This window comes from Eptesicus fuscus, chromosome 21 (genome assembly GCF_027574615.1).
Source record: "Eptesicus fuscus isolate TK198812 chromosome 21, DD_ASM_mEF_20220401, whole genome shotgun sequence".
NCBI classification, from domain to species: Eukaryota; Metazoa; Chordata; class Mammalia; order Chiroptera; family Vespertilionidae; genus Eptesicus; species Eptesicus fuscus.
The window spans coordinates 23,060,557-23,074,493 of NC_072493.1; the positions used below are offsets into that span (position 1 = coordinate 23,060,557).

At 55.6% G+C, this 13,937-nt stretch overlaps 2 protein-coding genes across 2 annotated transcripts in view; one reads left to right on the top strand and one right to left on the bottom strand.

Annotated features, from left to right (window-relative positions):
- Positions 1-13,937, bottom strand: part of ACSF3 (acyl-CoA synthetase family member 3) — a 76,216-nt gene that overhangs the window by 26,415 nt on the left and 35,864 nt on the right. Inside the window, exon 6 of the mRNA XM_008139765.3 lies at positions 10,023-10,135. Within this exon, the coding sequence (XP_008137987.2) occupies positions 10,023-10,135 (113 nt within the window). The remainder of the gene's footprint in view (positions 1-10,022; positions 10,136-13,937) is intronic.
- On the top strand, positions 13,262-13,657 carry LOC103284459 (60S ribosomal protein L22-like). The gene has a single exon (XM_054711090.1). The coding sequence runs from the start codon at positions 13,262-13,264 to the stop codon at positions 13,574-13,576; it is 315 nt and encodes a 104-aa protein (XP_054567065.1). The 3' UTR covers positions 13,577-13,657.

Below are 13,937 nucleotides of genomic sequence, written 5' to 3' on the forward strand. Positions count from 1 at the left end.
GTCTGAAGTGAGTGCGTTTGTGGGGAAGGCACCATTACCATCGTGGGGCAGGGCATTCCAGGCCCCACTATGGGTCACGTGCAGCAGTTGGCGGCACACGTAGCGACAGATGGCCGTGACAGGGGAGGGGACTGGAGATGCTGGTGGCGTGGGGAGGAGAGGCAACAGAGCAGTCTGCTGTCCAGAGTGACAGCCTGCATATGGATAAGATATGAGATAATTAATTTTTAAGAAGAAATAAAAGGAAGCAGAACTCATAGCACCTGTCCTGCTCTAGCCAATGCACATCCCACATGGGTCTCTTTGCTTCCTCAGCAAGAGGAGATGATTCTGTGTGGAGGCCTGGTTATCCTCTGTGTTACATACAGCTGTGAAGTCCTTTATCTGCTAATGGACCCCATTGTTGCTGGCTGGTGCTCGGCTCTCATGTAAGCAAGCAATTTCAAAAAATAAAAAATAAATAAAGAGTGTGCGCGACGTGCAGAGTTTACAGGCGGGAGCCAGCTGGAGGCTGCAGCACATGAAAGATGCATGGCAGCAAACAAAGCCATGCGTTAACCCAGCCCAGCAGGGAGGGCGCAGCCAGAGGCAGCCTCGAAGGTGGAACTACTTCACATGGTGCCAGAGAACCTCCCAGTGGGGGAGGGCGCCCGCTCTACCAGTGCCTGACGTCCCACCGAAGTTGCAAGGATCAGGAAGTGCTGGCAGCAGAGCCACAGACGACAGGGACAACTGAGCCCTTGGGGTGCTGGTCAGCCAGGGCAGCCACACACGCAGGGACATGGAGACACGATGGTGTCACTGCCTAACAACCCGCAGTGAGCCCAGGCTGTATTCTGTGGGGCACCCAGGACAAGTTGCTCTCCTGACCCATATATATCTGCCCCTCAGGCACCACAGCTACGGGTGATGTGGGCTTGTGAGAACCCCTTGCTCTGGGCCTGTAGGAGTTAACAGGGATCTCCTGTTGTCTGGGAAGTTCTGCATGGCCTGCAGGACACATACCCTGCACTGCGTTTGCCATGATGGGTGCCATTACTGCCGACACCTCTCTGCTGATCTTGGCAGCAACATGAGGCTTGCTGTCCAGCCCAGAGGGGTCTCCTCATGTGCTAGTTGGATGAAAGGAAGGAGTGGATGGGAGAGGCTGAGGCCACAGTTCCCACAGCAGGCTGGCTCCAGGGAGGTTCTCAGCGATGTCCTCTCTGAACCTCCACGTTCGTTCTATGCTCACCATCACCACGCGGTACACTTCTGCTCAGTGGGCACTTCTCTCTTTGATAACTGCTACCTGCACTGACATCATGCCTATCACTCAGGTGTACGGGCCTGCTTCAAGACCTGTCCTCAGGACAAGCCAAGGAAACAGCTGCCCCCAGCCTGAACCTGCAGTGGAGAAAGATGCTACATGTGACATCATGAGGTCAGTAGGCAAGGGGAACACCACAGTGTGGGATAAGATGCTGGTCCCGTGCCATGGTTGCTGCACTGTGTGTGTTTTGGGTGAAGGGCCATGGCGCACGGCGCAGAGGAATCCTGTGAGTGGAGAAAGAACAGTGGGTGTTAACGGTAAGTGATCTGGGTGAGGGGCATGCAGGTGTTCTTTGTACTGTTATTTTTGCATTTTTTCTATAAATTTATTACCAATTAAAAGTAAAAAAAAAGCCCACACCACTTGAAACAAATCACCTCAGTCATCCTAACTTATGAACATTAAAGAGTCAGTCCTTACCAGTCTGGCTGCACTAACTGGGAATTTATAGTGTATCAGACAGGTACTGGAAGGTTTTGCTTGGCAAATCTCTGTTCAGAGACAGTATCAACAATTTTCAGCAGCAGGTTCACAATCGTGTAGGAACTGAGCAGACTGCAGCCTCCTGCAGCATGAGGCCACTCCACACCGACAGTCCATGGGTATCGTAGCTTCCTCCTTTTCTTATTAGTAATCATGGTCCCCAACGAGGCCATGCTAGTTCCTGTTTCTGCTGCAACACGCCACTGAAATGGATCGAAATGAGTTCCTTCAGGATGGCCTGGGCTCTCCTGCAGGCTGCAGTGCTGATGGGCTGGTACAGGCACAGAAACACAGCTGTGACCTGCTTGGAGCTGAGGCCACATCTCACGGAGTGGGAGGCCCAGATGGAAAGTTCCATGTAGGCAACTGCCTGAGTGCTGCTTCATTCGTACTCTACAAAGTCTTGGGGGGAGGGGGGACTTTTGAGTCTCTACTTTTAAAGGCTAAAGATAGATTGACAAATGCCATCAAACACAAGAGGGAGGTGTCACTCTACCCATGAGTGAGACCCCAAAGCCCTGTTTCTGGTCTGCGGCCCTTGAAGGTTAACAACCTCGAGAGCAAGTGTCCTACTGCACTGGAGGTGGGGTCAGATAAACAGCGCCATGGCGGGGCCACCTTCAAGACAGACACAGGGAGAAAGAGGCAGGTCCCTGCAGCTGGGACTTAACCAGGGGTCCCTCCTGTGGCCCTGGCTACCCCAGAGGTGGCCTTTGCCGAGCACAGCCTCACTTGTCACAAGACTAAACACTAGGTCCAGGACCAAACCCCTGTGTGGGACAACAGGCCCTCTGGTGTGTCTTCCCATGGAGTGGCCCTCAGATTCTGTGTGGCCATCAGGGCGGTTGCAGTCTGGACTGTCTGTCCTCCGATCCCTTCAATGAGTTGAAAATGTTCTAGAACACACCCTCACGAGTGCCAAATCGCCTTATGTTCACATTTAGACAGTTGGGGTGTACCTGTACAGAACTCACCATGCAGGGAGGACCAGACCCAGCTCCCTTATGCCCCCTCCTATCTCCATGGCCCCTCAGAGCCCTAGCCAGTGGTACCCATTCCCCTGGAGCCCCCAACCTGTGGAATGATTGCTTCCTTCTCCCTGGTTGTCAAGCACTCTGGGCCAGGACTGCGGCTTTTTCTATTTTAAGCAAGTTTCTGTGCACAACTCTCTGTAGATGGAAACAATCAAAGACGGGAGAGGAGCTGTCAGATGGCCAGCTGCTTGCCACCACAGGTGCGAGTTACTTAAATTGTATCGTCATTCAGGAGGGAGATGCTCCCGACCCCACCCTTTCTCTCTGGCAGCATCCCTGCCACTTCCAGTGGAACAGGTGCACACGGAGGCCGAGCCATCAGGTGATCTGCACCTGGAGGAGGCAGTAGTCATGGATCCTGCTGCTTGTGCCACTAGCATCTGATGGATCCACAAACCCACACTGTTTCTCTCTGTTGGGGACCTCCTGATGAGCAGTGTCCCTGGAACCCACAGCCTGGCCTGCATTCTCCGTTGGCCATCCCTGACCTGGCACACAGGCTAAGCATCCATTGGGGAGGCAGTCATCAAATACAGGGAGGGCTGGTGACCAGGGGATAGCGGGAGTCCACGAGGAGGCGGCGGTATTGGGAGGCAGTGCAGGGCACAGACTGAGAGCCAGAAAAGGACCCCATGGTATGGGTGTGGCTGACGCCCCGGACCAGCAGGGCAGAGGCAAGAGCTCTGGCAGAGGGTGGTCAGGGAGTGACAGCAATGGCTCTAGGACAGCACTGTCCTTAACCAATGCTGTCATGACCCACCTCAGGGTGGTAGTGGAGGAGCAAGGCTGTGTCTAGATATTATCACATCTGGGAACAGAGGCTGAGAGAGTGAGAACCTAGTGAGGGCCCAGGTAAGAGGTGTTCTCGGTAAACAGAATGCCTACTTTTTGACATCATTCTAAAATTTCCATAAAATTATACTTTAAAGCATCCAAGTTCCACCTATTTGTGCCCACAAAAACATTCAACAACAATCTCCTCCGTCCTCCCATTTCAGATGTGGAAACTGGGGCCCACAGAGCATGGCCTGTACCCAGCCCCTCCTGGCACATGAGGTGCAGAGCAGGGACCGACCAGCCCAGCAGTGCTCACGAAGAAGGATAAGCTGGAATAAGGACTCACTACTGTCATTTTTTGAAACCTGAGTAACAGAAACCAATCACAGGTGATATCTAGTATGGATATCAGCTATAGAGAAATTCCTTTCCTTTCTTCTTCTTCTTTTTTGGTTAATTCTCACCTGAGGATATTTTTCCATTGATTTTTTTAGAGAGAGTGGGAGGGAGGGGGAGAGACACACAGAGAGAAACATTGATGTGAGAGAGACACATGAATTGTTTGCCTCATGCACGTGCCCCAACTGGTGCTGGGGATCGAGCCTGCAACCGAGGTAATGTGCCTTAACCGGAATCAAACCTGCGACCCTTCAGTCCAAGGGCCAAAGCTCTATCCACTGAGCCAAACCGGCCACGGCAAACATCATTTCCTTTTAAATAAAAATTCCACTTCCCACTAATCCTAAACTTTTCTGTGACTCCCCTTCACTTATGACCAACACATTTGTAGCTATTAAAATCTTCACTGAAATAAGACAATGGAGAGTGTTTCTGTTTCACTCTTGTGAATTTTAGAATCACATACAAACTAAGAGAGCCACTAGTAATTTCAGTAGAAATGGGTAACCTTAATTCAAAGGGTCCTGTGGACCTGCCCAAAGAGCCTTAGCGAGGCTGCTGGCATGGCCACACCTGCCCTGGAAGTGTGTGTTGGCGTCACTCTGAGTGGGCACCAAGGTCCTGCCAGCACAGAATTTTTAACCAGATCCCACCTACAGTGACTTCTGTTTTTTTTTTTTTTTTTTTTTTTAATTTCTTTATTGATTAAGGTGTCACATATTTGTCCTCATCCCCCCATTCCCATCCCACCCCTCTCCCCACGCATGCCCCAATCCCCTGTTGAACTTAACCGTTGGATAGGCTTATATGCATGCATACAAGTCCTTTGGTTGAACTCTCCCCCTCCCCCCCACCCTCCCCCTACCCTCCCCTATCCTCCCTCTGAGGCCCGATAGTCCAATCGATGCCTCCTTGCTTCTGGTTCTGTTCTTGTTCCTCAGTCTATGTTGTTCATCATTTCCCCGAGATCATATGTCACTAGATATATACTAATAAGAACTGAATGTGAGACGAGCAATAATAGTTATGCTGACAGGCAAATGAATCAATCTGTAGCGAGCTTCCCCCTGGACCAACAGTTCTTTTGAGACCCAATTTCAATGTCCAGTAGTTCCTTATGTGTACATGTCAGCACTGACCCCTCAGCTCTGGATGGTGGACAAATGGTGGTAATGGAGGTCCGACTCCCTCTGGTTTGGTCTCGGCCGAACCCAGGGGCACGGCGTCACCCGGACTAAGGGGCACCCATACCCAAGGGGCACGTGGTCTCACCCGGGCCTGGGACCCAGCCTCACCCGGATGGATCCAGGGGCGCACGGCCTCACCCGGACCCAGAATCTGGCTTCACCCGTACCCAGGGACGCTTGGCCTCTCCCAGACCCAGGGCCACTTGGGCTCACCCGGGCCTAGGTGCACGAGGCCTCATCTGGATCCAGGGACACATGGTCGCACCCGGACCCAGGGACGCTTGGCCTCTCCCAGACCCAGGGCCACTTGGGCTCACCCGGGCCTAGGTGCACGAGGCCTCACCCGGATCCAGGGACACATGGTCTCACCCGGACCCAGGGACGCTTGGCCTCTCCCAGACCCAGGGCCACTTGGGCTCACCCGGGCCTAGGTGCACGAGGCCTCACCCGGATCCAGGGACACATGGTCTCACCCGGACCCAGGGACGCTTGGCCTCTCCCAGACCCAGGGCCACTTGGGCTCACCCGGGCCTAGGTGCACGAGGCCTCACCCGGATCCAGGGACACATGGTCTCACCCGGACCCAGGGACGCTTGGCCTCTCCCAGACCCAGGGCCACTTGGGCTCACCCGGGCCTAGGTGCACGAGGCCTCACCCGGATCCAGGGACACATGGTCTCACCCGGACCCAGGGACGCTTGGCCTCTCCCAGACCCAGGGCCACTTGGGCTCACCCGGGCCTAGGTGCACGAGGCCTCACCCGGATCCAGGGACACATGGTCTCACCCGGACCCAGGGACACTTGGCCTCTCCCAGACCCAGGGCCACTTGGGCTCACCCGGGCCTAGGTGCACGAGGCCTCACCCGGATCCAGGGACACATGGTCTCACCCGGACCCAGGGACGCTTGGCCTCTCCCAGACCCAGGGCCACTTGGGCTCACCCGGGCCTAGGTGCACGAGGCCTCACCCGGATCCAGGGACACATGGTCTCACCCGGACCCAGGGACGCTTGGCCTCTCCCAGACCCAGGGCCACTTGGGCTCACCCGGGCCTAGGTGCACGAGGCCACACCCGGATCCAGGGACACATGGTCTCACCCGGACCCAGGGACGCTTGGCCTCTCCCAGACCCAGGGCCACTTGGGCTCACCCGGGCCTAGGTGCACGAGGTCTCACCCGGATCCAGGGACACATGGTCTCACCCGGACCCAGGGACGCTTGGCCTCTCCCAGACCCAGGGCCACTTGGGCTCACCCGGGCCTAGGTGCACGAGGCCTCACCCGGATCCAGGGACACATGGTCTCACCCGGACCCAGGGACGCTTGGCCTCTCCCAGACCCAGGGCCACTTGGGCTCACCCGGGCCTAGGTGCACGAGGCCTCACCCGGATCCAGGGACACATGGTCTCACCCGGACCCAGGGACACTTGGCCTCTCCCAGACCCAGGGCCACTTGGGCTCACCCGGGCCTAGGTGCACGAGCCTCACCCGGATCCAGGGACACATGGTCTCACCCGGACCCAGGGACGCTTGGCCTCTCCCAGACCCAGGGCCACTTGGGCTCACCCGGGCCTAGGTGCACGAGGCCTCACCCGGATCCAGGGACACATGGTCTCACCCGGACCCAGGGACGCTTGGCCTCTCCCAGACCCAGGGCCACTTGGGCTCACCCGGGCCTAGGTGCACGAGGCCTCACCCGGATCCAGGGACACATGGTCTCACCCGGACCCAGGGACGCTTGGCCTCTCCCAGACCCAGGGCCACTTGGGCTCACCCGGGCCTAGGTGCACGAAGCCACACCCGGATCCAGGGACACATGGTCTCACCCGGACCCAGGGACGCTTGGCCTCTCCCAGACCCAGGGCCACTTGGGCTCACCCGGGCCTAGGTGCACGAGGCCTCACCCGGATCCAGGGACACATGGTCTCACCCGGACCCAGGGACGCTTGGCCTCTCCCAGACCCAGGGCCACTTGGGCTCACCCGGGCCTAGGTGCACGAGGTCTCACCCGGATCCAGGGACACACGGTCTCACCCGGACCCAGGGACGCCTGGCCTCCCCCAGACCCAGGGGCACGTGGCCTCACCCGGGCCTAGGCGCACGAGGCCTCACCCGGATCCAGGGACTCACGGTCTCACCCGGACCCAGGGACGCCTGGCCTCCTCCAGACCCAGGGGCACGCGGCCCCACCCGGGCCTAGGTGCACGAGGCCCCACCCGGATCCAGGGACACATGATCTCGCCTGGACCCAGGGGTGCGTGGCCTCTCTCAGACCCAGGGGCACGTGGCCTCACCTGGACCTAGGTGCACGAAGCCACCCGGACCCAGGGGCGCGTTACCTCTCTCAGACCCCTGGTCGCGTGGTCTCACCCGGATCCAGGGGCTCACGGCCTCACCCGTACTCGGGACCCAGCCTTACCCGGATCCAGGGGCCCACGGCCTCACCCGGACCCAGGGTTCAGATTCGCCCGGACCCAGGGGCACATGGCCTCACCCGAACCCGGAATCCAGCTTCACCTGGACCCAGGGGCGCGTGGCCTCACCCAAACCCAGGGGCGTGAGGCCTCACCTAGACCCAGAGGCGTGTGACCACATCTGAGCCCAGAGGCTCGCAGGCTCGCCTGGACTTGGGTCTCAGCGGGGTTTCGTCTTCTTGATCCCAATTCCTGTTGGTCAATTCCCTCTCAGCAATTCCTTCGGTCATTTTCTCAGAGCTCCAGGGCGGCTGCCGCAGAACTCGTTGGGCGGCGGGCTCGGCAAGGCTCTGGTGTGCCCGGTGCCCGGCGGTGGGCTGGTCCGGTGTCGCTGCGTCGGCCCTTGGGTCTGCAACGGTGGCCAGTCGCTGAGCGTGCGCACCTGGCCACTTCGGGGCATTGAGATTCTTGAAGGACTCGGAGGTCAGCAAGCACGGAGTCTCCCTTCCCATGTCTCCCAAGGGCTCATCTGTCCGTGCTCGGCAGCGAGTGGAGCCGTCCCCTCATCCGGAGACCGCCGGGGGAACTGCGCCGAGCACGTTCCAGGCCACCATTGTGTCGCCTGAGCCATAGTTCTTAAAGTGTGGACTTTGGGTCACCGGCATCAGCATCATCCTGCGTACCCCTCTCTTTTATTCTAGTTGTAGAGCATCTGCTCAGCCAGCCCCCCGGTCTTTCTGGCTGGTGTCTGCTCTGCTCTCCCGTCGTAGTCTCAATACTGTTGTTGTAGGCAACGATCAGGCTGCCGCCCTATGTCTCCATCTTGGTCCTCCTTTGTACAGTTAAGTCTTGATTGTTGTTGGTGTCACTGGGAGGAATTTTCCTCCAGGCCAATTGGCCGCGAGGACCCTCTTTGTCTATATAGGAAGAGTTGCTGTGCAGGAGACATGTTTGTGGGCCGGGTCTTGATGCAGCAATGCCTTGGCGCTCACTGAGTCTGCCTCTAGAATGCCTCCCTTATGCAAGTGATTGAAATCTGGTGTCATCTCCCACCAACCACTAGATGCCCTCGTTTCTGGGTCTCCAATGTAGTGTGGGTCAGCCACTACCTGAGGCACTCAGCAGGAAAAAGCTTCTGCTCAGCTTGGCTGGGGCGGAGCTACAGGGTGGAGCCTACAACCTTGGCTTCCTGTCAGCCCCGCCCTATGAGGCTCCTGCGTCTGTGTCCCTCTGTATTCCTTGCAAACACCTCTGAGAGAAACGCGCCCTGGAGTTTCGCCCACTGCCAAACAGTCCAGTCCCTCCCCTAATGAATCTGGACTCCCAGATTCTCGCCTGGAACTGGGTCTCAGCGCAGTCTGGCGTCCCTGTCTCCTTCCCAGCAGGGCCACCCAGTGGCGCAGGCAAAAGTCCGTCCTCTGCGCACCTTCCAGTGCGCGCGTCTGGAGCCGCCGCTTCTCTGTGCCTCCGCCACCACAGCCCAAATTCATTCCCCCAGCGTGCGCCTGGCTTCCCAGGGTTTCGCCCGGAACTGGGGTTCAGTGCAGTCAGAACTGGGGTTCAGCACGGTCCTGAGCTTATGTCTCCTTCCCGCTAGGGCAGTTCAGTGGCGCAGGCAACAGTCCGTCCTTTGCGCCCCTTCCCGTGCGCGCCTCTGGAGCTCTGCCTTCCCCCGCTCCTCTGTGCCTGCGCCCCACAGCCCAGATTCATTCCTCCAGCCTGCGCCTGGCTTCCCAGGGTTTCGCCCGGAACTGGCGCTCAGTGCAGTCGGAGCCGGCGCTTAGCACACTCCGGAGCCTTTATCTCCTTCCTGCCAGTGAACGCCGGCCAGGCCGTCAGCCGCCCCTTCCTCTCCGGCTCCATCCTCCCCGCAGGCGCGCGTGCTCGTGTCTCCGCCAGTTTCTCCATACCTCAGGCTTTTACAGCTCCCCCGATTGTCCCCGTGGCCTTCTCCTTCCCCCCAGCTGTGGGCATTTCAGTCCACCAGCTCTCCTGTGGTTCTGGACGATGTCCGTTCTGACCTCTAGTTGTGCCTTTGAAATTGTTGTGCCCGGCTGCAGGTTAGGTGTTTCACCTATGCCGCCATCTTGGTTTCTCCGTGACTTCTGTTTTAACGTGGGTTGTCCTTAGCAATGCTGTCATGACCCACCTCAAAGTAACACCAGTGCACGGAGCCCAGGGAGAAGCCAGGCAGAGCACTGGAGATCGGGGCACAGCTGGGCCTTGGTTGCCCTCACACTGTCCACAATGGCACCTTTGGTAAATACCAGCCAGCATCCCCACCATCCAGGAGGGCCATCCCCAAGCAGTGGGGATTCCACCTCCAAAGCACAGAGACCCAGACCTCTGTGACTGGCCTGCTGGGTGGTCATGACAGTGCAACGCCCATGTGCCACCATGGAAAAGAGAGTGGCTCACCCTGGTGTCCTTCTCGTTTCCTTCCACGTGGAGGATGTAGGGGCAGCCCTCCTTCTGTGGGTTTTCTGAGACAATTCGCACCTCAACGCCTGGCAGCGGGGTCCCCACAGAACCTGCAAGGAGAGGAGAAATATAAGAGAAAGAAGATGGCGTCAAAGGGATTTCAAAGGAGAGGGCTATACACCTGTGGCTCTCAGATCCTGCCTGGACATCGCTCACAGAGAGAAGACCTGGGAGCATGTAGTGGGCGCCCACCCTGCCACAGCAGCAGCCAGTGCTCGCAGTTGCCAACAGTGTGCAAAGGCGAGGCTCTGAATGCTCCAGAGCAGCGGTCACCAACCGGTGGTCTGTGGACCACTGGTGGTCCGTGAGGTCCGAAAGGTTGGCGACTGCTGCTCCAGAGCACTCAGTTCATCCTAGGAAGGCCTCCTGCACCCAGGCGGGATGCAGGCACGGCTTCTACTTGTACCTGGCTGAGGAGTAAAGGCACTGAAGCGCACCTGTCCAGAACAGGTCCCAAGAGGCACCGATGCTGAAAGTTGGGCAGTGAGCAAGGATCCTCATGGCAGTGGGATAATATTGCTGGCATTCTGGTTTATTCACTAGGCACCCAGGGTTTGTTCAGTGTCTTCATCCCACTCAAAGGCCCCAGCATAGTGGGCCAGCTTACAATCAAACTTCAAACCTACAAAGGTAAGGCAGGTGGCTTGAATGTGTCCCACAGCCACTGTAATAAATGACTAAGGCATAACAGAGGTTCCAAGACCAAACTCCCAGCATCTATGCAAATTCACTTCAAGGTTTTAAGACCTTTATTATAACAGCTGAAATCAATGAGGATTTGTCAGGGGATAAATGTCCCCAGAAGTCAGATCAGCAAACTCTGCAATTTGTTTCATGCCCCGGATCCAAACTCTTCACAAGGTTGGCTGTATCAGTCTTCTTCTGTAAAACAGCACCATCCTATCCTCCTTGGCCTGTCTCCTGCACCTGAGGTCTAGGGGCGAGGCTTGGGCCCTATGGCTATGGTGAGCTCTCCAGGTTCTGGAGGACTTTTTCCTCAACTCTGGTCAGTACTCTGTGTCAGGTCCCAACTGGAAACAGACAGACCAGCATCCTCTCCCCGCCCCCACCCCCTTTTTTTGGTTTCCAAAGATTTTTCAAATTAAAGTGAAATCTATATAAGTTACAATTGATCATTATAGAGAGGCAATTCAGTGGCATTTAGCAATCATAATCACCATCTAGTTCCAGATATCTTCATCACCCCAGAAGAAGCCTGTGTCCATCAGCAGTCACTTCCCACCTCTAGCCCCCTACCCCCAGTAACCATTAATCTGCTTTCTGTCTCTATGAATTTGCCTGCTCTGGAAATCCTATATAATAAAGAGCTAATATGCTAATTAGACCAGACAGTGGAACGACCTTTCAGAACGACCAGTGGGCGGGGGGCGGGGCCGCGAGACAGACGGGGCCTCTAGTTTCATATAAAAGAAATTGTATGACATGTGCCCTCCTATCTCTTCTTAGTTGTACATATACTTCGAGTCTGTGGTTACACAGGCTTTGAGGACATTCAGGACTCAAGAGAACCTAGAAGCAAGAGCATTTCATCTCCAGTGTAGAGATAAGACATTGGAACCAGAGATAAGGACTAGCTTGTGAATGTGGAGGTGGGCCCAAGCCCAGCCTGCTCTGACATCACAAGCTATGCTTCTCCTGCTGATGGCTCAGCCTGCCCCTGGGCGCAGTCAAGACCGGCTGCCATTCCGCACTCTCTAAATTTGGTTTCCAGTTGACCCCAAGGTCATTATCTTTTCTAGATTAAATAATGCCTTTCTTTGTCGATCTCTCATTTCAGTGACAAGTTTAACTCCTGTCATTTACACTGCTCCTCCCTGGACCTCATGGTTTGATGAGGACTGACAGACACACCGGCTGAGTGATCAGAGTGACCAGCAAGGGCCACAGCCCGGATTGCTGGGACACTCACCTGGGCCGGGGGTCCAAGGTCTCCAGATGCTCCCAGTCACTCGTGTTTCATGGCCAAACTTCAGTAGGCTGACCTTGGTTTTAAGCCCTTAGTGACCAGAGTGTTGGTCATAATTTACAATAAGTGTGTGTGTAAAAGCCACAGAACAAAGGGCTCAAGGGAGAAATTGGGCAGATAACATGCAGAAGACAAAGGCCACGTGTGAGAGGCAGGCTGAGGCCACACAGGAGGACACTCAGGCCACATTGACCCCGTGCCCCCGGCACTGCCACAGGCCGTATGGAGCTGACAATGCTCTCGTAATCTGTATCAATAAGATCTTTCTTGCTGCTTGAACAAGGGTGATTAGCCCGAATAAGAAGAAAACATCAGACACTGGAAAATGATTGATTGCCCTCTGAGACTGGTCAGATATGATTTCTTCAAGTACCTGCCAGAGATAGAGTTCATAAACACACCTCAAGGAGTCAGGCAGAATGTGGTTATTTCATCAGGAGGCATTTCGTCAACTTAAGTGCAGAATCTGAAGCAGGACCAACTGCCTCACTCAGAAATGAAAGCCTGCTTCTCATCCCCTTCCTTCTGAGGAGCCTGTCTGAGCAGCAGTGTGACGCTGGCTCAGCCTGACTGAGTGCGCTCCGACAGTGATGCCTCTTCAATTGTGAGCTGGGAGCTCATCTCCCCAAAAAGGAAGGAAGCAGAGGCTCCACACAGGCCCTGAGACCAGAGAGATGTGTGTGGACAAGGGAGTCCTCCTGGGTCTGCCCAGGACAGGGGAGGCGTGTGTCACCTCAGCCATGCCCGACCATCTGCAGTAGCTGTTGGGGGCACATGTGGAGAAGGTTAAGGGCTCAGTCCCACAGCTGTTAGTGGGTCACTTCAGTGACTTCTAGTCATAAGTGGTGTTAACCACAACTTCTGTCCAACTTGGCTACAAATCAGAGGTTTCCAAAACCTCCTCCCAGGGTTCAATAATTTGCTAGAGCGGCTCATAGAACCCTGGAAAACAGTTTGCTTACTAAAAGACCAGTTTGTTATAAAGCCTACAACCTCTGAATGGCCAGATGGAAGAGATGCCTAGGGCAGGTATGGGGGAAGGGGCGGCATGAGCTTCCCTGCTTTCCAGGTGCTTAGCATAATAATCCCCAGGTCTATACATGCTGTCACAAAAGTTAAGAGGTCTTCTTTCTGCCTCTGCAGCCGCCATGGCTCCCGTGAAAAAGCTCATGGCGAAGGAGGGCAAAAAATGAAGCAGGTTCTAAAGCTTACCCTTGACTGCACCCACCCCGGAGAAGATGGAATCACGGATGCTGCCAACTTTGAGCAGTTTCTTCAGGAGAGAATCCAAGTGAATGGAAAAGCTGGGAATCTCGGCAGAGGGGTTGTAACCATTGAAAGAAGCAAGAGTAAGATCACTGTAACGTCTGAGGTGCCTTTTCCCAAAAGATATTTGAAATGTTTCACCAAAAAATATTTGAAAAAGAATAACCTACATGACTGCTTGCGTGTAGTTGTGAACAGCAAAGAGAGTTACGAATTGCTTTACTTCCAGATAAACTAGGATGAAGAAGAGGAGGAAGATGAGGATTAAAGCTCATTTATCTGGCAAATTTTGTATGAGTTCTTGAATAAAACTTGGAAACCAAAAGAGAGAAAAAGAGAGAGAGAGAGAGAGAGAGAGAGAGAGAGAGAGAGAGAGAGATCTTGCTTTTTTATAGCCACACTAGAGGCTCAGTGCACAAAATGTGTGCATGGGTTGGGTCCCTAGGCCTGGCCGGCAATCAAGGCCAATCAGAGCCTACTGGCTGCTGGCTGGGACCTCCCTTCCCCGGCTGCTGTCCAGGGCCTTCTTTTGTTCCGCGCCACCCCCTGGTGGTCAGCGCATGTCATAGCGAGCGATCGGTCTCCCAGTTGAACTCCAG

What these genes read in the sequence shown, in the direction of transcription:
- LOC103284459 (XM_054711090.1), top strand. Translation starts at nt 13,262, where the DNA reads ATGAAGCAGGTTCTAAAGCTTACCCTTGACTGCACCCACCCCGGAGAA.